Source organism: Cotesia typhae, unplaced genomic scaffold (assembly GCF_013202065.1).
Source record: "Cotesia typhae breed Kobodo isofemale line unplaced genomic scaffold, CoteBio_Ctyphae scaffold_45, whole genome shotgun sequence".
Taxonomy (NCBI): domain Eukaryota; kingdom Metazoa; phylum Arthropoda; class Insecta; order Hymenoptera; family Braconidae; genus Cotesia; species Cotesia typhae.
The window spans coordinates 2,605,583-2,627,520 of record NW_027423777.1 but is presented as its reverse complement, the minus strand read 5'-3'; the positions used below and the strand labels follow the sequence as shown (position 1 = coordinate 2,627,520).

The 21,938-nt window shown below is 28.5% G+C and overlaps 2 protein-coding genes across 8 annotated transcripts; one reads left to right on the top strand and one right to left on the bottom strand.

Annotated features, from left to right (window-relative positions):
• Positions 1-308: 308 nt before the first annotated feature.
• Positions 309-14,343, top strand: Iml1 (GATOR complex protein Iml1). Of its 7 annotated transcripts, none has more exons than XM_074257485.1 (19): positions 309-896; positions 1,412-1,883; positions 1,965-2,161; positions 2,476-2,762; positions 2,836-3,032; positions 3,440-3,805; positions 4,201-4,350; positions 6,252-6,469; positions 7,002-7,207; positions 7,272-7,446; positions 7,550-7,750; positions 8,604-8,699; positions 10,686-10,759; positions 10,873-10,983; positions 11,265-11,472; positions 11,543-11,651; positions 12,209-13,095; positions 13,697-13,917; positions 14,207-14,343. In XM_074257485.1, exons 1-18 carry the CDS (start codon positions 420-422, stop codon positions 13,898-13,900), a joined length of 4,635 nt encoding a protein of 1,544 aa, XP_074113586.1. In that variant the 5' UTR covers positions 309-419; the 3' UTR covers positions 13,901-13,917; positions 14,207-14,343. The 7 variants fall into 7 exon arrangements, with proteins under 7 accessions (XP_074113586.1, XP_074113590.1, XP_074113584.1 ...); XM_074257489.1 differs by lacking the exon at positions 10,686-10,759 and adding an exon at positions 9,831-9,904; XM_074257483.1 differs by having other exon boundaries at positions 4,180-4,350.
• Positions 13,970-20,435, bottom strand: Tum (Rac GTPase activating protein tumbleweed). The gene is made up of 4 exons (XM_074257490.1): positions 20,236-20,435; positions 18,169-19,235; positions 15,350-15,582; positions 13,970-14,752 (listed from the first exon to the last, which is right to left on the bottom strand). Exons 1-4 carry the CDS (start codon positions 20,336-20,338, stop codon positions 14,215-14,217), a joined length of 1,941 nt encoding a protein of 646 aa, XP_074113591.1. The 5' UTR covers positions 20,339-20,435; the 3' UTR covers positions 13,970-14,214.
• Between the last annotated feature and the right edge of the window lie 1,503 nt (positions 20,436-21,938).

Genomic DNA, 21,938 nt, shown 5'->3' with positions numbered 1-21,938 from the left:
TTTAAAATGTCAACTAATAAAAAAAATTTCTAATTTAACAAAATAAAATTTTTATAAAATTTGTTTAATAAAAATTCTAATCACCTGTTTATTTATTTTATTATAATAAATTATCAAAAACTATTTTCCTAAATAAAACTTGTCCAGCATCTTAATGAAATGCAAATGGCTGCCAAATTCCAACAATTTATATTTTTAAATTTGCCATTTAAAATATTTTACTAGATGGCGCTGGTGGTCGATTCTTCCCGCCAATAAAAATTTTAATCTGTCATCTGTCAATACGCCACTAACCTCTCAGTATAAAAAATGTGTAAATATTAGCCTGAAATAAATTTTGTAAATAAATTCCATATTTATTCCATAAAAAATAAATTAAATAATAATAGCTTGTAATTAAAAAAAAAAAAATTCCAAAAATGAAGACCTTCAAGCTGATAGTCCACCAAAAAAACTTCAGCGGTGAAGATCTGATAATAAACCCCAAAGACTATCCAGGAATAAAAATAGGGGACGTGGTGGAGATTTACCACCAAGAAGATGAGTTCAGTCGGCTGTTGCTGCAAGTCACATCCTTCAAAGAAGATCTCCAGGGTCGGGAGACGATCAGCGTTGAAAATAATATCGCCCAAATGTTTCAGCTACGCACTTACGCAGATGTCCACATGAACATCGTCAACCCGGATGATGTGGCCCTGGACTCGGTGGAGCTGACCTTCAAGGACCAGTACATGGGTCGCAGCGAGATGTGGCGGCTCAAAAATAGCCTGGTGAACACTTGTGTGTACATGAACAAGAAAATAGAGTTCTGTGGCGGGAGTATCAGGTGTCAAGTTTATGAAATGTGGTCCCAGGGTGACCGTGTTGCCTGCGGAGTGATCACCGATGACACCAAGGTAGTCTATAAATATTAATTTAGCATGTCATTTAATTTTGCAGATATTTATTAATTTTTAGAATTTTTTAACAAATAAATTGTGGCAAAAAAGAATTAACATTTAGAAATTTTTAAAAATTATAAATGCAATTTTTTAAAATAATTTTTTTTGATAAATAAAATTAAGAAATTGTCAAGTGACAAGACTGCAAATTTTAATGTAATAAAAAAATTAATTAAACAATTTTAAATTAAAAGTGTCAATTTAAATTTTAACTTACAAAAATTTTTGATGAAAATTTAAAAATTAGTTATCAAGAAATTTTTATAATTTTTTTTTTTTAAAAGAATTAATTTAGCAGCTATTTATTAATTTTTAGAATTTTTTAACAAATAAATTATGGCAAAAAAAATTAAAAATAAAAATTGACATTTAGAAATTTTAAAAAATTATAAATGCAATTTTTTAAAAATACTTTTTTAGAAAAGATTTGTTTGTTAAATAAAATTAAAAAATTATCAAAAATGTCGCAGGTAGTCTTCAGGTCCTCGACCTCGATGGTCTACCTCTTCATCCAGATGAGCTGCGAGATGTGGGACTTTGACATCCACGGGGACTTGTACTTCGAAAAAGCCGTCAACGGGTTTCTCGCTGACCTGCTTCAGAAGTGGAAGAAAAACGGCAGCAACCATGAAGTTACCATTGTTTTATTTTCCAGGACTTTTTACAACGCCAGCAATCTTGAAGAATTTCCTAATCACATGCGCGAGTGTCTCCAGCAGGACTACAGGGGACGCTTTTATGAAGACTTCTACCGGGTTGCTGTTCAGAATGAACGCTTCGAGGACTGGGGCAATATTTTGGTACAATTGAGGAAATTGTTTACTGATTACAGGAAAATTGTACTAGAGTATCATCAGAAATCGGGGATTGCTATTCCTGAAGCGAGCAATTCTACGGCTGCTCAGGGAAATTTTTTGGAAGTTCTTAATATGTCACTTAATGGTAATTTTTCAATTTTTTAATTATTAATTAATTTTATAAATTTATAAATAAATTTCTAATTTTAATTATTTTTATTTGCAGTTTTTGAGAAACATTACTTGGACAGAAGTTTTGATCGCACTGGACAATTGTCAGTGGTGATAACTCCAGGCGTTGGGGTTTTTGAAGTCGATCGTGAGTTAACGAATGTCACTAAACAACGAATTATTGATAATGGTGTTGGAAGTGACTTAGTTTGCGTTGGAGAACAACCTTTACACGCCGTTCCACTGCTTAAAGTGTCTAATTTTTTTTTTTTTTTTTTTTTTTTTTTAGATGGCAAGCTCTACCGTTCTTTTTTTTTGTGACTAAAGTTGCTATTTTTTTTTGAACATAAAAAATTAAAAAATTAAATTTTTCAGTAAGTCCAAAAAATTCGAACAAATTTTTGATTTTTTAAAAATTATGAAAAATAGAACAAAAAAAATACAATTGAAAAATTTTTTATCTAAAAAAAATCTTAAGTTTTTTATGTTTAAAAAACGGCGGAGCTCATTGAAAAAATTACCTAATTTAATAAACAAAATTTACTAATCAACAAAATTAATTTCAGTTCCATAATAAAGATACATCGACATTAAAAGCTCCAGACGACTACAGCATGCCTCACTGGATAAATCTAAGCTTCTACTCGACCAACAAAAAAATTCCGTACTCGAATTTTATACCTCGTATCAAGTTACCTCAGCGAAGGACCAAGCCTCCTGACAACGATAAATTATTAAGTAGGAATAATAAATTAATCCAAGAAGACCCGCGTGAGTGTTTACATAACATGCTCTATGATTATGACGCCTACGACGCCCAGGTTTTTCAATTGCCAACTCTACACGCTGCCAAGTATTTAAAAAATTTTATTAATTTTATTTTATTCAATCAAAGAAATTAATTTATTTTATTTTATTTTCTTCAGAGGAGCAAGAACTAAAAAAACAAGTGTCGCGTGTATGGAGACTCATAACAATGCTCAAGCGTTGAAATTACTAAAGCGAAAAATGTCGGATCCAGATATTCATCATTTGACGTCAGATGATTTATCTCTCAGCGGAATTCGCAGTGCTGCTATCACGATTCCATGTCGTGCTGATGATTCTCATGATGATTCTAATGGTAATTTTTTTTTTTAATTTTAATTAAATTAAATATGAGCTCATCTAAAAATATTTCTTATTTTTTTAATCAAACAGATTAATTAATACATTTAATTAGAAATTAGTTCTTGGTTTTGCCGCTAGGTGGCTACGCCTTTTCGCTACCAGAAAATCTTTCTAGGAGATATATATTTAAAGACAAAATTTTTTTATATAATTAAAATTTATTTTATCAGCGAAAAATCCTTAATATTAATTTTATGAACATTTAAGTGTGTAAAATATTTAGAAAACACAAATTCAGGTCAAAAATTTTCCAATTATATTGAATTTAATTAAAAAATTAATTTTATACTTCAAATACGCTGGAGGAAATTTTTTTTTTATTTTCTTAATTAAATAGATAATTAATTTTCTTTTTTTCAGCTGCTAAAACACCAGTAAAAAGTGACACTGATGAACTGTCACCAACAACATTCCGACCCGTAGTTGGAAGTGCGGGTAGCCCAGCAGCGAATTCCTCAGTCCAGCCGTCAATCTTGCACCGACCAGGTCGCGCGCTGATAAACCCCTTCGATCCCTCCCACGTGACTATAAAATTGACTAGCAACCGGCGAAGATGGACCCACATCTTCCCCAAGGGACCTACTGGTGTCCTCATTCAGCAGCATCACTATCAAGCTGTGCCAGCTCAAACTAAAAATGACAAGTCTGTTGATATTATTTCGGCTAGTGCGTCGCCGATAGAGTATCATCTTTCGCGCTCTGCTTCGCAAATTGGTTTTCAAGATCGTAAGTTAATTTTTTTTATTAGAGGAGTTTATTCAGCTACACTGATAGAAGGATTTGTTAATATTTAATAAACTTTCTTAATTAATTAATTAATAAATATTTTTTAATAATTGATAAATTTTTTTTTAATTATTAAAAAATTTCTATTTAATAAATAAATTTAAAAAAATTTATAAATTAATGATTAAAAAATTTTTTTAATTGTTAATAAATAATTTTTAAGTATTAAATGATGAAATAAATATTTTTTAACAATAAATTTATTAATATTTAATAAATTCTTCTATTAGTATATAAAAATAATTTATTTATTTATTTAATACATAAGTTGTCTATAAAAAATAAGTTAAAATAAAAAACGCGATACAAACCAGCGTCACCAAGTTTTCTAACAGATACAAGCACCCGAGGAAAATCACTGCGAGGGAATCATGCGAGTGTGAGTGGAGATGTTAGAAACCATTATGGTCTACCAAATAATAAAAGTTTGACATTATTGTGGGGTGCGACTGGTGAACAAGAATGGACACCAGCTCTCACAACAGGTTGGCTCAATGTTGTTTAAATTTGTTTTATTTATTGAATCAATCAATCACCATTTAACGACATTCAGCCGCAATCTACCCAACAATTTACGATCAATTCCAGCATTTTTTATTATTCTTAATACCAATAATATTAATAATAATAAAAATCATAAACTTATCAGCATGATCACCGACCATCGATCAGTTTGCGAAATTTAACATGATGGTCACACGGAAAAAAATTACAGTAATCGTGGGACAATTGAACCAAAAAAAGTTTAGTAATTTTTTACTATTCGAATTAAAACTAAATAATAATTTTTTTTTGGAATGGTAGTTTATTATGTCTACTATCATTATCAATACATAAATAACGTCAATAAACAACGTGAATTTTTAAAAATTATTAATTTATCCAAACGCGTCGAATGGTTCAATTGACCCCCGCTCGGGGGCAATTGAACCAATAATATTTAAAACTCAAACCCGAACTTTTAATAAATAATATATTAATTGTTACTTGGTAATATTACTGTTGCACCGTTTTAATCCACAGATATTATATTAAATAAATTAAAAATCAATTTAAAAATAATTTTCATTATAAATTCAGTTCATCAAATTGTTAGATTATTTCCCTGAGTTTTTTCACGTAGAGTTAAGATGCACGCGCATGTCCCATGCTTCTCCGTATGGTTCAATCGTCCCCGGGACTGCTGGTTCAATTGACCCCATATAATTTTATAACAATTAATAGTAAATATAAACATAAATATAAACAAAGTTGAGGATTATAAAGTATAAGTATATAGAACGACTACAATTCAAACTTTATCAATTAATTCAAAAATTGAAAAATTATTAAACAATTTGTCACCAGCCGAAAAAATAGTTTACATGCCTAAAAATAAAAAAATCTCAATTTCCAAAATTTACTAATCGTAATGATTTAAAATTTTGATCATTTCCGAGTTTAACATATTAGAATCTAATTCTAAGAGTATGAAGTGTTTTTTCAATTTTTTAATTCGAATGGTTCAATTTACCCCTTTCTCCCACGATTACAGTCCGGTAATTTTTCTCGTTACTTTAAGGATCCATCTTTGAAAATATGAAAAAAAAAAAAAAAAAAAAAAAAAATTAAATTTCTAAACTAAAATAAATCTTATGGCCATCATGTTTGATATTAAAAAAATGATATTAATCGAAAGTTTATTTATTATAAAATAGACAAATATTAAAATGTGTTTTCTTTTAACTGTTTTTCTTTATATGAATGATATAAATGTTTTCAGCATTGCTAATAATTGAAATAATTTATTTTCATGCTATCATTCGTGTTGGGAACGCAACGCTGGGCATATAAATTTATAAATAAATTATAATAAATTATTTCGGATGTGTACTACAGCGATAATAGGTTAGCTATCAATAAATAAAAAAATTAATTAATTTATTAAAATTGTAAATTATAGTTTTACGCTTTTATTTTCTTAGTTTTATTATTTTATTACAATATAAAAAAAAAAAAAAAAAAAAAAAAAAAAAAAAAAGTAACGTACACTGTTAATTTTCTAAAAATTTTTAGACGCTTGCACGCTCGCTTTTGTAGTCGCTTCACCAAAGCTTATTTTTATTTTTTTTTTTCACTCCATTAATGCTTTTCTTCTCTATTAATTTTCCGAGCACTTTCATCACGCATTTTATTAATCATCGGTGGAGATTTTTATTTTTATTTTTATTTTTTGGCTTTTGTAGATTTAATTACTGCATTGGAAGTAGCTTGGGGAATTTTTGCATTAAATTATTGTAAAAAAAAAAAAAAATAAATAAATTAATGCAAATTTGGTAGCGTAGAAAAAATATAAATTGTTAATTATTAATTAATTTGATAAATTATTTTTAATAAAAAAAAATAGGGGTTGACTGGAAGTCTCTGACAATACCAGCGTGTCTACCGATCACCACCGATTACTTCCCTGATAAGCGCAGCTTGCAAAACGATTACGTAGTCTCGGATTATAATTTGCTGCCTGATGATGTCAACGCTGATTTTGCGCAACAGCGGGCCATTTATAAAAAACCATTGACTACTGCTGAAGTTTTTAAAGAACTTGTTTCTCAGCGATTAGCTCAGGTAATAATTTATTGACTTATTTTTTATTTTTTATTTTTAATTAAATAAGATAAAAAATTTTTTCCCGACCCAGAAATTTTTTTTTTTAATTTTGTAAAAAAATTAAATTTTCAAAAAAAATTTTTTTTTTTATTTCTGGACGTTTCAGGTGAAAATAAATTTTTTTTTTTTTTAGAATTAACGTATTTTCGTTTGAAACATGTAAAAAAGCAAAAAAAAATTTTTCTTTAATTTAAAAATTTTTTTGGACTTAGAAAAAAAAAACAGAATTTTTATTATACGCCCTTGTGGTTCCTGGGTGCCATTAAACCTTGTTAAGGATACAAAAACAATTCAATTGGTATATAATAATCATTAGAAATAAATTTATCGAGAGTTTTAGAGCCTATTGTAAGTTATTTTCAAAAATTAAAAAATTTTGTTTTTTCATAATAAATGAACAATTTTAGAAAAGCATATGAACCATTAAAAAGGCACAAATTAAAAAAAAATTTTTTCCAATGACACTAAATTTAATAAAATTTTTTTTTAGGGATTTCAGTTAATAATTTTACCAACGAATAATAAAAATCAATTGACCAAGCAGGATATTGGAATCAAAAGCCACATAAGTTCGGTAATACGTGGCCGACAAACTGATTCAGAGCCTAAAGAAGAATATTTATTAAGTATAGGTAGAATATTCCATAAAATATCGTTGTGTGGTAATTGTATTACTGTCACAAGATATCGACCAAGGTTTTTTTTTTTTTTTTTTTTTTTTTATAAATTTTTTCTATTTTCTAATAATTTATAATTCTAGGCATCCGTACCCGCCGTTTAATATCCATTATCGTTACCGTTTTCATGCACCGCATCATGATACCTACGAAGTATCCTGGGTATCGTTCACCACAGAAAAGCTTGAGAATTATAATTGGAATTATTTAGATCACTATATTTGTACGCGTGGTGATACAGACTTTTCTTTGGTTGAGGTAAATTATATATTTATTATATACTCTGGTAAGATTTTTCTGAAAGCGAGAACCGTAAGCCACCTAGCGGCGAAACCAAAAACTAACTTAAAAAAAATTTTAGGCATTAAAATACTGGAGATTTCGGATGTTTCTACTGCCCTCGACAAATGCAGCCACAAAAAAAATCCTCGAGGGTTCAACTCGCTGTGATATCTACACACCTTTAAGCCCCTCAGAGCAATCTCAACTCATGGACGGATTTCTCCGTTTCATTGAAGGATGGTTGAATAAAATCCGACGTCCTGTTCCCAATAAAAACTGGGTAACTATCATCAATTACAAGAAAAAAATTTCAATTTACAAACCCTTGAAATTACAACCACAATTTATGATTTTATTATTTCAATGCAACTGTTAATCGAATTTTTTTCACAGATATAAATGATTCACAGTCGAAAGTACAAAAGCGCATGATTAGATTTAATAGCTCCGAGTTGTCCAATGTCGCACGCTAGTTTTTAAAATTTAATTGCTTTTTTATTTTTACAGTAGATTATTATTTAAATATTTTTTTTTAGGAGTTACATAATTAAATAAAATAAATGTGATTTTTACTTGTATACAACCTTAGTGTGTTTTTACAAGGAGAGGGTGGGGATTATTTTTATTTCCACTTTTGTCTCTCATCTATTCTTACTATGTTTTTATACATTAGTAACTACCACATTTATTTCCTTCTTTTCCCTCACCCTCTCGGTGAGGTAGATTTCTACCCCACCTTAATGCGTTCGAGGTAGCGGCTGTGGCCGACTTACAGGTACTGTACGCATTTGCCTGTGCCTGCCCATTTAAGCTTTAGCACAGTGACCAAGGAAAACCACAGAAAACCTGATCAGTACAGTTCGGCTACTAGAGCGACCCTCAGCGGTTGTTATTGAAATCAATTTTCTAACAACCGCTGGGGCTCGAACCCGCGCCTATCGGCACGATATCTGTACAGACTAACGCATTAGTCCGCACGGCTATCGCGGCCGACTATGAGTTACATAATTAATTTTTAATTATTAATTTTAAATAATTATTAATATTTAATTTGATAGAGTTGAAAACTGATTTAAGTTTAATCACAAATAATAACGAGCTGGGCCCGAAGTGTTGAGCATGATATGTTTCAGAGCCCAACAGCTTTAGGTGCAGTACTACAAAGAGACCCTGGGTCACATTTGACCAGGCGTAGGCACAGCACGAGCCTGATATTCCTCACTAACCAGGTACTACTTTCACGCCCCGACATTAAAAACCTCAACCTCCTGTGTAAAAAAAACTTGTCCTAAAATAGTCGTAAGATTAGGATCTTAAATGTGATATAATTTAGGACATTTTTATGACACTAAACTGAAATGAAGTTTAAATCTTAGAAAAATATTGTCGCTATTATTCAGAGAAAAAAATATTTTTATGACAATTTTAGGACAATTTTAGGACACTACCGTGACAATTTTGAAACACTTTTAGGATATTTTTATGACAAGTTTATGATATTTTTATGGAAATTTTAGGACAATTTTAGGACACTTTTAGGAGGTTTTCATGACAATTTTAGGAAATTTTTATGATAATTTTAAGACAATTTAAGAATAATACTATGACATTTTTAAGACACTTAGAATATTTTTATAACAATTTTAGGGAATTTTTATGACTTTTTTAGGACACTTTTAAGAAAATTTTAGAATGCTTTTATGACAATTTAAGGACAATTTTATGAAATTTTTATGATAAAATTTTAAGACATTTTTATGACAATTTTAAGACAATTTTGTGAAAGTTTCAAGACAATTTTAAGATACTTTTATAACAATTTTATAATAAATTTTTAGGACTCTCTTATGACGATTCATACATCACTTGTCATAAAAATGTCCTAAAATTGTCATAAAAATATTATAAATTTTTCATAAAAGTATTTTTTATAATATTTTTTTTTTTTTAGCAATAGCGACGATTTTTTTTCTAAAATCTAAAATTCATTTCAGTTTGGTGTCATAAAAATATCCTTAATTATGTCACGTTTAGAAACTTAAGCTTATGATAATTTTAGGACAAGTTTTTTTTACACGGGCTGTCCTGTAAAAAAAAAAAATCATTCATTAATCGTCGATAAGTATGAATATAATTAATAAATATTTATAATATTTTTCATACATTAGTTTATTCAGAACTAGAAAAAGCACGTGTCAGGCTTTTTTTGTCAAAATAATTGTGTTTAGTTACTCAAACGCTTTTGTTTGCACCCAGCTTACAATACATTCGTTAACAGCTGCAATTATTTATCTACAAAAATATTATTTAAAAATACTCAATAATTTATCATATCAAGAAAACTGGTTGCTAATTTACAGACAAGTCTTGTTGGGAGCTCACCATTTAGAGAACGTGTTGGCAGTAATAGATTACCCGAAAAACCACGACCAAGGTTTGATAATTAATCACCAATTTATTAAAATGCAAATTGATTAATTAATTATTAATCGACTCTTACTATGAGGCTTTGGATGCATTTTACATTTTCAGCGCTCGGTTATTTTATTATTTGGTGATTGCTTTTAATTTTAATGTTGTTTATTTTTGGGAATGTACTCACTGCTTTGTTTATTTTTTTATTTGTTTAGAACCATTGGATGTTTTTCATTTAAGGATATTCTTCAACAGTTTCTTACTTTTTAACAATTTTATTTTTTAATTACAGTAAAAAAAAAATTTATTTGAATCAAGAAAAATTTCTTAGTTTTAAAAAAAATTTTTAAAACTAATATTAAAATTATTAAAATTTTTTTATTTAATTTATTTTCAAAATTTCTTTTAAATTTATTTATTTTACATTCATATCTTCTAAATTTTTGACAGAATTTAATTAATTAAAATTATTAAAATTTATTATTTTTATAAAATTCATTAAAATTCTTTTTTTTTTTATTTATTTTACAAAATTAAATTTTTATTTTAATAAATTAACTTAAACTAATAAAAATTTTTTAATTTACGAATTTTTTTCCTCAAATCAACAAAAATTTATTAAAAATTCTTTACTTGATTCAAATAAATTTTTTTTTCTGTGGAACTAAAAAATAGGGGACGTAAAAAAGAATATCCTATTCAATTATAATTTATTAATGCTATTTCACCACTCCTTATATTTTATTTTTAAAATAATTATTGCTAATGCTAGTAGAAGTTATTAGTTATCTCTTGTACAGGACAAGCATGTAGTGAATTCTTCTATTGTACGCACGAATTATGACTCTCGTCGAAATACGGCTTATGACATAAGGTTTGTCTCTCACACTTTTCTTTATTTATTTTTTTAATTTTTATTTTTGCATGGAATTGTTAAAATTATTTTTAAAAAATTTTTAAATTAATTTTTATCATTTTTTAATACAGATCTGGATCAAAAGTCATGGATCGCGGTCGAGTTTCTCCAGCGAGTGAAGCAGTATTGCCCTTGGCGCTTGAGCAGTCTCAGCAAGAACATTTGGAGACTAATGATGAAAAGTAATTTTTTTTTTTAATATTTATTTATTATTTTAAAATGTGGAAATAAAATTTATTTATTTTAATTAAAAAAAAAAAATTTTTTTTTAATTTTAAATATTGAAATGTATTTATTTCCATATTAATTTATTTTTTTATTATTTATTTAATAAATAAAATAATTAATTTTATTTATTTATTTAATTAAAATTTTCTGCGCTCGTTTTTTTTTAATAAAAAATTTTTTTTAATTTCACCAATTAAAAATTAACTGAGATTTTTATTTTCGTATTTTTTTACAGCTCAAATCCCGAGATGACAAATTTAAAAAGCAACGCATCAAATTCTGAGATACTAGAAGCATTAAAAAACCCGCAAAATGGAATCAGTTTTTTAACACCACATCCTTCATTGCCCAGTCAAACTTTTGTGAGCGCTGATGCTGTTCAGTGGTTGAATAATCATATTGACGGAGGTGTCAACATACAGCAGGCCATTAAAATAATGGAGGTAATTTTTAAAAAAAATTTTTTTGACTCCAGTAAATAAAATTAAAAAAATTTTTAATAATTATTTACAGAGTATGATAACAGATAGATTAATTTGCCACGCATCCGGAGATTTTTCAAAGCCATTCGTCCTAGGATTTTATTTATATCACATTGTCCAAGATAAAGATACTCACAAAGGTAGTCAAGCTTTCATGTTCTATTTTATTTATTACATTACCTACCTCAGATGCCATAAGGACGTATATTAAAAATTTTATTTTTTTTTCTGAGTTCAAAAAAATTTTTAGTTTAAAAAAAAATTTTTTTTTTGCATTTTTGCATGGATAAAAATTTTTTTTATACGCCCTTATGGCATTCTAGGGTCCCGAGAGCCATCAGGGCGTATAAAAAATTTTTTTTTTGGGAATCAAAGTATTTTTGTATAAAAAGTGCAGAAATGCAAAAAAAAAAATTTTTTTTTTTTTTAATTTTTTTTGGACTTAGAAAAAAAAATAGAATTTTTATTATATTCCCTGAAGCCAAAGCTCCCTAAGGGCTTTACATAAAAAAAAAAAATAATAATAATTTAATAAAAAAATTAATTTATTAAAAAAAAAAAAATTAATTTAATAAAAAAATTTCTTAAACAAAATAAGATTTATATTATTTATACAATTATATTATCATTATATTGTATAAATACGCAGAAGACAAAATTTTCATTATTTTTTTAATTGCCTATTTTATTTTCACAGGTTCAGACCCTTTGCCACTGGGAGACTTACAAAGTTTCGAGAACGAGTGGGTAGAAGTGGAGATGGAGGCCCCAAAAGGCTGGTGCCAGTCATCAGGGCTTTCCTTTCCGTCAGTGACATCTCCAATCCCAATTTCCAGCTGCGAGCCGATAGACGAGTCGAACATCCCGGCGTTTCTGCGAGACGACATCGAAGTCTCAGAGATCCTCTCTAGCAAGGACCTGAGGATCTCCTCGTCGCCGTATAAGCACACGCACTTGGACATAGACCTGAACAACAAGAGCGACAGGATCGAGTGGGGCCACTTGAGGTACCAGTCGATGTACCGAGCAGACCACGCTTACGAACTAGTCGTCCAGTGGGTCGCATCTTCAGGCAGCATCGTCGCGGACCTGGTCTTCTCCTGGCAGCGGAAAGCCCAAGGCTGCGGGATCCAGATGATCCCGATCCCCAGCGACCTGCTCGCGCTGCCTTATACTCTCAAAAGCGACCCCTTGCGCGGGCCTATTTTCATTCCTCTTAATACTGAGTGCTTAATGATCAACAAGGAGTTCATCTTCGAGGAGTTTCACAAGGACACTTATGAGCAGAGGCTCTTTTTATTTCAAGAAGCCATTCTTCAGAGGTTCGGCTTCCTGCCTTGTCACGCTGAGTCTTCCGACAGTGACCATCAGTATGTACATATCACCGGGAATGTTTTTATTCTTGTACCCTCGACGAAATCTTGCAAGCCTCGCCAGAGAACCGGGACTAATATTGTTCGGAGGAATATTGCTGCTGCTTCTAAAAGGTATCCGGTTCATCCTGATCAGCAGAGTCCACATGAAGCTTATATTACTCGGCATGTCAGTGGAAAAAATAAAGACGACTTTAGTCTTGATAGAAGGGTAATTTTTTTTTTTTTTAATATTTATTTAAAAAAAAAATTTTTTTTAATATTTTTATTCTATTAATTTTTTTGTCTTAATTATTGACATTTTTTAAAATATAAGCTCATCCTGATGTTAAGCTCATCAAGACTTTTCATTTGAATACCCACATGATATTTTTGATATATTTTATATATTTGATATTTGTGAAATATATATAATATATAAAATATATGAAAATTTGATATAGGTAGTCAAATGAAAGGTCTTGATAAGGGTAACTCCAGGATGAGCTTATATCGTTAAAAATATCATCTGTAGACAAAATACTGCGTCATTATTTAATTATTGACATTTTTTAAAATATAAGCTCATTTTGATGTTCAGCTCATCGAGACCTTTCATTTGAATACCCACACGAATTTTTGATATATTTTTGATATTTATCATATATTTGAAATATATATAAATATATGAAAAATTAATGTGGGTACTCAAATGAAAGGTCTTGATGAGTGTAAAATCGGGATGAGTTTATACCGTTAAAAATATCATCAGTAGACAAAATACAACGTCATTTCTTAATTATTAAAGTCATAAAAAAAAATTTTAATTAAAGATGGGTTTCTTATGGTCATGGAATCACATGGTCAGTAGAAAATGGAAATCAGTATCAACTTCAGCCGGCGACGAAGTATTCCAAAAAAAAATAATCCAAGATTTTAAACATTTTTGTTCAAACGGTGATAATAGATTAAGTCTTTTCTGGGAGTCGTGCTGGGAGTTGAAAGAAAAAATCTTTACCAGAACCTTCAAAAATTAATCTAATATTAAAAAATTGTAAGTAAAATGTTGACTATTTTTCCAAGTTGATAAATAATAAATCAAATACTTAATTAAAAATTATTTATTTATATTAAATTATAAACACTCAAAAGCTTATCAATAATTATTACACAAAAAATTAATATCAAGTGCAATCATAAAAAATAATTCCTTTTAAATTACTAATTAAAAAGTAAAAAGGCAATCCAAGGCTTAGATTAATTATCTTAAGAAAAAAAAATATATATTTAATAAATTATATAGTTTATAATTGAGATTACTCATTAAAACTTTTATTTTTTAGATAAAGAATTAAATGTTGTTGTTATGAGGCGGTGTGGCAAAATATTTTCTATTTTTCCTCAAGAAAGTCCGACTGGAAGCCAGAGGAGTGTTGAAGAACCCTCGAGTAGCGGTGCGCTTCAACAGAGACTCAGTTGAAGGCGTGTGCTTGAGTTCCCCGGTCTGGGGAGTCCCGAAGTCGTTCATACAGTCGGGGTTTACGAAATTCGCCCAGTAGTCTGAGGGAATTTTCAGCAAACTCTCGACGATCGCGGCCTGGGTCTTTGTTTCCGAGAGCATTGACGACGCAGACGGCTCCTGGGAGCTGTAGCCCACTAAGGTAGGTCCAAACACCTTGGCCAAGTTGCTGATCGGCATTTTGCACTCCGGAGTGGATGACACGCGCTGCAAATGGAGGACTAAGAAGGCTAGGGTGTCACGGTTCGGCTGTGGAAGCTCTGAAATTGCTTGGTACAGCGCTGCGTCCGCATCCTGCTTGTCTGAGATTGTTGTCGCACGCACGAAGTCCGCCCAGAGACCCACTGTTATCAGCGGCTCACGCAATGACCTAAATAAATTTTTTTTATTAATTTTAAGTAATTTAATTAGAAAAAAAAATTTTTTTATTGATTTAATTAAAATAAAAAATTATCTTTGATTAATTTAATTTAAAAAAAATTTTTTATTAGTTTAATTAAAACAAACAAATTTTTTTTTGATTAATTTGATTGAAAAAAAAAATTGTTTTTGATTAATTTTATTGAAAAAAATTTTTTTTTTATTTTTACTGAAAAAAAAAATAATTTTTAATTAATTTTACTGAAAAAAAAATTTTATTTCTATTTATGATTAATTTAATTAAAAAAAATTTTTTTTGATTAATTTGATTAAAAAAAAAATTATTTTTGATTAATTTTATTGAAAAAAATTTTTTTTTATTAATTTAACCAAAAAAAAATAATTTTTGATTAATTTTACTGAAAAAAAAAAATTTTATTTCTATTTTTGATTAATTTAATTTAAAAAAAATTTTCATTGTTATTATTTTTGGTTAATTAAATTAAAAAAAAAAATATTTTTGAATTATTTGATTAAAAAAAAAAATTAATTATTAATTTTGATGAATTTAATTAAAAAAAATTGATTAAAAGTAAAATAATGTTACCGTAAAAAGTCTTTGAGAGTGGAACAAATAGTTGCAATCTCTATTTCTGATAAATTAGGAACTCCTCTGTTCTTCAAGAATTTTTCTTTTAAACATTTAACATCGTTAGCTGCACCGTTGACACGGTATATTCCTGGCTCACTCATTCCGCGTAATTCAACTTCATTTATACAATGAACGACGATTGATGGTACCATTGGTGGTATCATTGGCGTGTAATCGGCAATTGTACCCTTTAAAATACAAAAAAAAATATTTTTATATACATATTAGGGTGGGTCAAAAAAATCGAATTATTTATTTTTGATTTTATACTCTGAAAAATAGGTTCGTAGACACCTAAAAAGAATTCTCTCCAAGTATAAGCTCTTAATTATAACGGGAAGGTCCTCCGCTTTGCGGGTTTCTATTTTTTTCGAATAATCAGATAAAAAAATTTATATCTCGCTTCTAACTGCTTGGAAAAATATTCCGTGGCATAGATTTTGTGAGAAATTGAATGCTTTACAAAAAAGGTCTCTTATGACTTTTTCAAAAACTCAACCGATTAAAAGATATTCATAGTTGAAGTTTGGCTATTTTAAGGAAAATATTCGTTTTTATTATGAATTTTATAAGTCGATGAAAAAAAATTATTTCGGATTGCGGAACTCATGATTTTGTAGGAAATTTACTGCTCTACAAAAATGGTCTCTTATGATTTTTTGATTAAGTGAAGCCGTTACGAGATATTCATCGTCAAACATTAACGAATATCAATATTTCCAGTTTTTGATCAATAATTCGATAAATTTTAATTTAAACTATGAGTTTCAGGAAAATTTACATAAATTTGAGTTTCGATCGATAAAGAAATGTTATAAACAATTTTTTTAATATTGTTTTCAGTCTTGAGCTTGTTTGATTGCATTAAAACAAGAAATTAGAGCATTTTTTCGACATATAGCCAATGATTAGTTTAATTTGAAGTGAATGACATATTTCTTTGTCAAATTTAATATGAAAAGTATTGAATCAAGTGAGAAACAACCAGTATTTAACTTTTTTATAGATAAATTTTTTATTGAATTATCAATTGCAATATAATTGTCTATATTTTTAACATAACAGTGCGCTATTACTATAAATAATTTCTTTTATTACAATTTGGGAATGTTTTTGATGTTCTTTGACAACTTGCAATAAGTACTGGAATTGTTCTTCATTTTTGTCAAGCATTGATTATATTCACTAACTAATGCAACAGCTCGCTCTGCTGAATCATTGACAACTTTTAGTTGTTGAAAGTATTCTTTATTTTCGAGATAACTCTCATTAGTAGGCCATAATTCAACATCGACATCAAGAAAGTCATACGGTAGATCGAAGATTTTGAAAAGATTTAATGACTTTTTAGACACAAAGTCACTCAGAGTTCTCTGCGCCAATGAATTCAAATCTTTTTAGCAATTACAAATCTTTTAGCTTTAGAATCTGTACCTTCACGAGTATTAACAGCTTCAACAATACTTTTTTTACTTCTAATGGAACGCCATCGTCAAACAGTGATAAAATGGCAAGTTCATCGCTCAAATACCATAAGTGCGAAATCATTTTTTCACACGTAGCTGAAGAAATCAAAGGATTGATATGTTTGTACTCCAATAAATTTTTCATAAACTGCAAGTCATGATAAGCAGCAGTTGTTGCAGAAGTTGATGAAAACCAAGCTTTTAAATACAATGTAACTATAAAAATACAGAAATGACGAAGACCATGCAATTCTTTCTGAGAGAGTTTGAATTCATCTCTGAATAGATACATTTTCAAACTATAAATGGCCTTAGCCATCCATCTAGCATGATGAACAGCACCAGGACGTTTGAAAGAAATCTTTTCTTGAGGCATTTCTCCAAGGAAAATCAATGATAATTCCAATAATTCTTTATCTAACTTATTATAACATTTCTTTATCGATCGAAACTCAAATTTATGTAAATTTTCCTGAAACTCATAGTTTAAATTAAAATTTATCGAATTATTGATCAAAAACTGGAAATATTGATATTCGTTAATGTTTGACGATGAATATCTCGTAACGGCTTCACTTAATCAAAAATCATAAGAGACCATTTTTGTAGAGCAGTAAATTTCCTACAAAATCATGAGTTCCGCAATCCGAAATAATTTTTTTCATCGACTTATAAAATTCATAATAAAAACGAATATTTTCCTTAAAATAGCCAAACTTCAACTATGAATATCTTTTAATCGGTTGAGTTTTTGAAAAAGTCATAAGAGACCTTTTTTGTAAAGCATTCAATTTCTCACAAAATCTATGCCACGGAATATTTTTCCAAGCAGTTGGAAGCGAGATATAAATTTTTTTATCTGATTATTCGAAAAAAATAGAAACCCGCAAAGCGGAGGACCTTCCCGTTATAATTAAGAGCTTATACTTGGAGAGAATTCTTTTTAGGTGTCTACGAACCTATTTTTCAGAGTATAAAGTCAAAAATAAATTATTCGATTTTTTTGACCCACCCTAATACATATGTTAAAAAACAACCTTGTATCTTGTGAAATATTGTCATTTTTTAAAATATAAGCTCATCCCAAGATTACACTCTTCGAGACCTTTCATTTGAATACCCACATTAATTTTTCATATATTTCATATATATATATATATATATATATATATATATATATATATATATATATATATATATATATATAAAAATGCATGTGGGTACTCAAATGAAAGCTCTTGATGAGTGTAATGTCGGAATGAGCTTATATCTTAAAAAATCAAAAGTAAATCCATAAAAAAAACTTACAGTGACTCCACGAAGTGTAGGCGTATTCCCAACAGGTATACAAGGCAGAGGAACCAAGTCCTTGCACTCAGAGTGAGTAACAGCCCGACAGTCGCGACACTTGAGCGCCAATTTTCCAAACTTGATCCTGTTCCCACAGGGCGAGCAGACCTCAGACTTGATAACAGTCTTTCCAGCGAAGCTGTGAGCCCTCATGGACTTTGTGTTGAAAGTGTACCCTCCAATATTAGGACTGGGCTTGAAGACGTTCTCACTATCCGACCCGGAGGTGAAATTATCAGGCAAGGGGGCCGAGGGCTTGGTGTCATCATTAGCGTCGTAGAACTCCGGCTTGGAGTCCTTCTTGGTCTTGCGATCGACACTCTTGCGCCTTTTTCTGGATCTTTGAAGCTCGTTGGGGTCGCGGTTCTCGTCCCCGGGGATGGCCTCGATCACCGAAGAGGCAGTGACGGCTCCTTCCTTCGGCATCACCACAGTAGTCGTCGCGATGATCTTGTCAGAGTTGTTTAAGTCAACGACCTTGTTGACCGTGCTCTTGCGCTTTCTTGTGAGATATTCTGCACTGGGCCTGTGCTCCTTCCAGTCCCGCTTGTTGAAGTTCTGGTTCAGCAGCATGCTCGCGTCCAGGTCGTCCTCGGACTTTGAGAAGCAGCTCAGATCGCTCAAAATTGAGCCCGTAGAGTCCAGCTCGGCTATCGTGTTCAGCTTGTCGTTGTGATAGTCTTTTGAGTTGGTCGCTCCGCTGTGCCGTCCGTTGGTCAACGTTGTGTTGTTCAGAAATTGTAATTTTTCTCGCGTTTCGTCGTTTAAGTTCCTACCTCCGTCGTTGAACAGCAAGTCCCGAACCATCGCGATTTGACGCTCCAGGGAATTCCTTTGCTCCTCTACTCCTTTTCGGCGGCGCTTTTCTTCGTCGAGTAACCGACGAGCGTGCGATAATTTACGCTCCAGGTCTGTTGACTCGTGGCGAGATTTTTCCAACGCGCAGTGCAGGCGTTGGCATTCTAGCACTGCTGTCAGCCATTTTTGACGCGCATCTTCTTGGTTTAAGGCGAATTGTAAAAATTCTGGAAGTATTTTGTATTTATTTTAAATTTTATTATTTTAATTAAATAATTTTTTTTTAATTATATTAAATTAAAAATAAGACAGATAATTTTTTAAAAATTATTTTTAATCAAAAATAAGACAGATAAATTTTTTAAAATTATTTTCAATTAAAAACAAGACATCAAAATTTTTTTTTAATTATTTTAAATCAAAAATTCATAAATTAAATTTAAAAAAATATTTTTAATTAAAAATCTTTAAATAAATTTTAAAGAATTATTTTTAATTCAAAATAAGACACAAATAATTCTTTTTTGTTTATTTTGAATAAAAAATTCATAAATTAATTAAAAAAAAAATTTTTTTAATTAAAAATGAGACAGATAAATTTTTTTTAATTATTTTGAATTCAAAATAAGACACAAATAATTCTTTTTCAATTATTTTGAATCAAAAATTCATGAATAAATTAAAAAAAATTTTTTTTTAATTAAAAATAAGACAGATAAATTTTTAAAAATTAATTGTGAATTTTCTAAATAAAAATAGATAAATTAATTTTAAAAAATTATTATAAAATAAAAAATAATATACAAGCACTTAAAAAAAATTATTAAGATACTGAAATTAACAAACACGACATTTTTTTTTATTTTCTATAAAAAATAAATCAAGTCTGAAATTATTTAAAAAAAAATTACATTTACAATTTTTTTGAGCTTCTAAAAATGAAATTCTTCAAAAAAATTTTATTTTTTATAATTTAATTGCTAAAAAAAAATTATAAAAATGACCAGATGCCTCTAAATTTTAGCATTAAAAATTATTTAGACTAATTGTGAATTTTCTAAATAATTTTTTTTCCAAATAAAAATTAAATACATCAACCACGTGGTCGAATTTATATTTTTTTAATCAATTAAATTAAAATAATAAAATAAAATAAAAAATAATAGAAAATTCACAAATTGAATAATTATTTCTCAATAAATGTATTAAATGTATGTAAAAACTAACCTTCTTCGCAAGCTCCATTGACGAGAACATTAGTACATCGTACAAGCTCATCATGACTCGCCAATATTGACAGCGAGCTCATTTTTAAATCTTCACAAGACATTAATTAAAAAACGCGATAATTAAACATTACATTTAACCGTCCGACCAAAATATTTATCATCAAGCCGACATCATTGCCGTTTACTCGTTTACTCGTTAAAAAACTGTTATATAGACTATAGTGTGGCGTCCTTCAAGACTTTGCTCTCATTGGTTAGCTTCAGGCTGTTGAGATTTAAAACTAACCAATTAGAATTTTCAAATTTAAAAAGTGGCGCCATCTGGTGGAATTTTTTTGAACTAAAAAGGGAGCGCCGGCCGGAAGAGACGCCAGAGGCGCTTTTGATGGTGTAATGGCGGATATTGCTGCCGACCTTCGACGAAGTAGGAAGTATTATTTTTCTCAAAGGGTATTTTTTCATTAAAAAATAGAACATTTGACAATTTTCGAGGTTTTTTTTAATTAATAATTTATAACAATGTAAATTCTACAATTAGAAAGTTGTAGAAAATTATAAGTATCATTTTTTTGAAGTAATTTTTTAGATTTAGTTTATTTGTTAAATAAAATTTAAAAAATTGTCGTTTTTGCCAATTTGGCGGCCATTTTTTATAACAGTAAAGTTAACAATGACTTGACTATATTTTAATTTTATTTAATAAATAAATTTGTTCTAAAAAATTGCATTTTTAATTTTTTTTTTATTTCTAAATGTTAATTTTTTTTTTTTTTTTTTCATTTTTTCGTTACAAAAATTATTAAATTTTTATCAAGTACATTTTTATTAATTTTTACGAAAATTAATTTGGCAGGTATTTAATAATTTTCAGAATTTTTGGAACAAAAAAATGAAAAACAAAAAAAAAAACAAAAAAAATTAGAAATTAAAAAAAATTAACAATGCAATTTTTTTTTAGTTCATTTTTTGACTTTTCTTTTTTATTAATTACATTAGAACTAAAAATTATTATTTTAAAATTGTCCAATTAATTTTTTTTATAAAAATTAATTCAGCAGACATTTAAAAATTTTTATTTTTTTTTTTGTTAATTAAAAAAATGACAAAAAAAAATTTCATTTGTAAAAATTCTAAAAACTCTAGATGACATTAAACTTATAGCAGTGACTTAACCATTTTTTAATTTTTTTTTAACAAATAGATTTTTTCTAAAAAATTGCATTTCTAATTTTTTTAAATTTCTACATGTGAATTTTTTTTCTACTTTTTTTTGTCATAATTTATTTGTTAAAAAAATTTTTTAAATTATCAAATATCTGCTAAATTAATTTTTATAATTTGTAAGTGCAATTTTTTAAAAATATTATTTTGTTCCAATTTAATTACTAAAAAAAAATTAAAAACGTCGGTTAATTTTAAAATTATATAATTTCTTCAATAAAAAATCAAAAATTCTAATAATTTTTAAATGTCGGCAAACTTAATTTTCATAATTAATTTTTTGGGTACTAAAGAAAATTTTTTTCAGTGATTTAATTTCAAAGCTCATTGACTAAAGTGTAAGTGTGAAATTATTAATTAATAAATAATAAATAACGAGTAAATAATAAATTTTTTAATTTAGTTAAAAAGTGAATTTTTTAAAAAAAGTTTTTAGTTGTTAAAAAGTGTAAATCAAAGTGAATTAAGTGTGTGTATCAG

Excerpts from the sequence above, each read along its gene's own strand:
- Iml1 (XM_074257483.1), top strand. The coding sequence starts at position 420 with ATGAAGACCTTCAAGCTGATAGTCCACCAAAAAAACTTCAGCGGTGAA. Across the intron at positions 6,470-7,001 it reads TTTCTCAGCGATTAGCTCAG|GGATTTCAGTTAATAATTTT; the intron begins GTAATAATTTAT and ends ATTTTTTTTTAG. Across the intron at positions 7,208-7,271 it reads GTCACAAGATATCGACCAAG|GCATCCGTACCCGCCGTTTA; the intron begins GTTTTTTTTTTT and ends TTATAATTCTAG.
- Tum (XM_074257490.1), bottom strand. The coding sequence starts at position 20,338 with ATGTCTTGTGAAGATTTAAAAATGAGCTCGCTGTCAATATTGGCGAGT. Across the intron at positions 15,583-18,168 it reads CTACACTTCGTGGAGTCACT|GGTACAATTGCCGATTACAC; the intron begins GTAAGTTTTTTT and ends TGTATTTTAAAG. Across the intron at positions 14,753-15,349 it reads ACTCTCAAAGACTTTTTACG|GTCATTGCGTGAGCCGCTGA; the intron begins GTAACATTATTT and ends AAATTTATTTAG.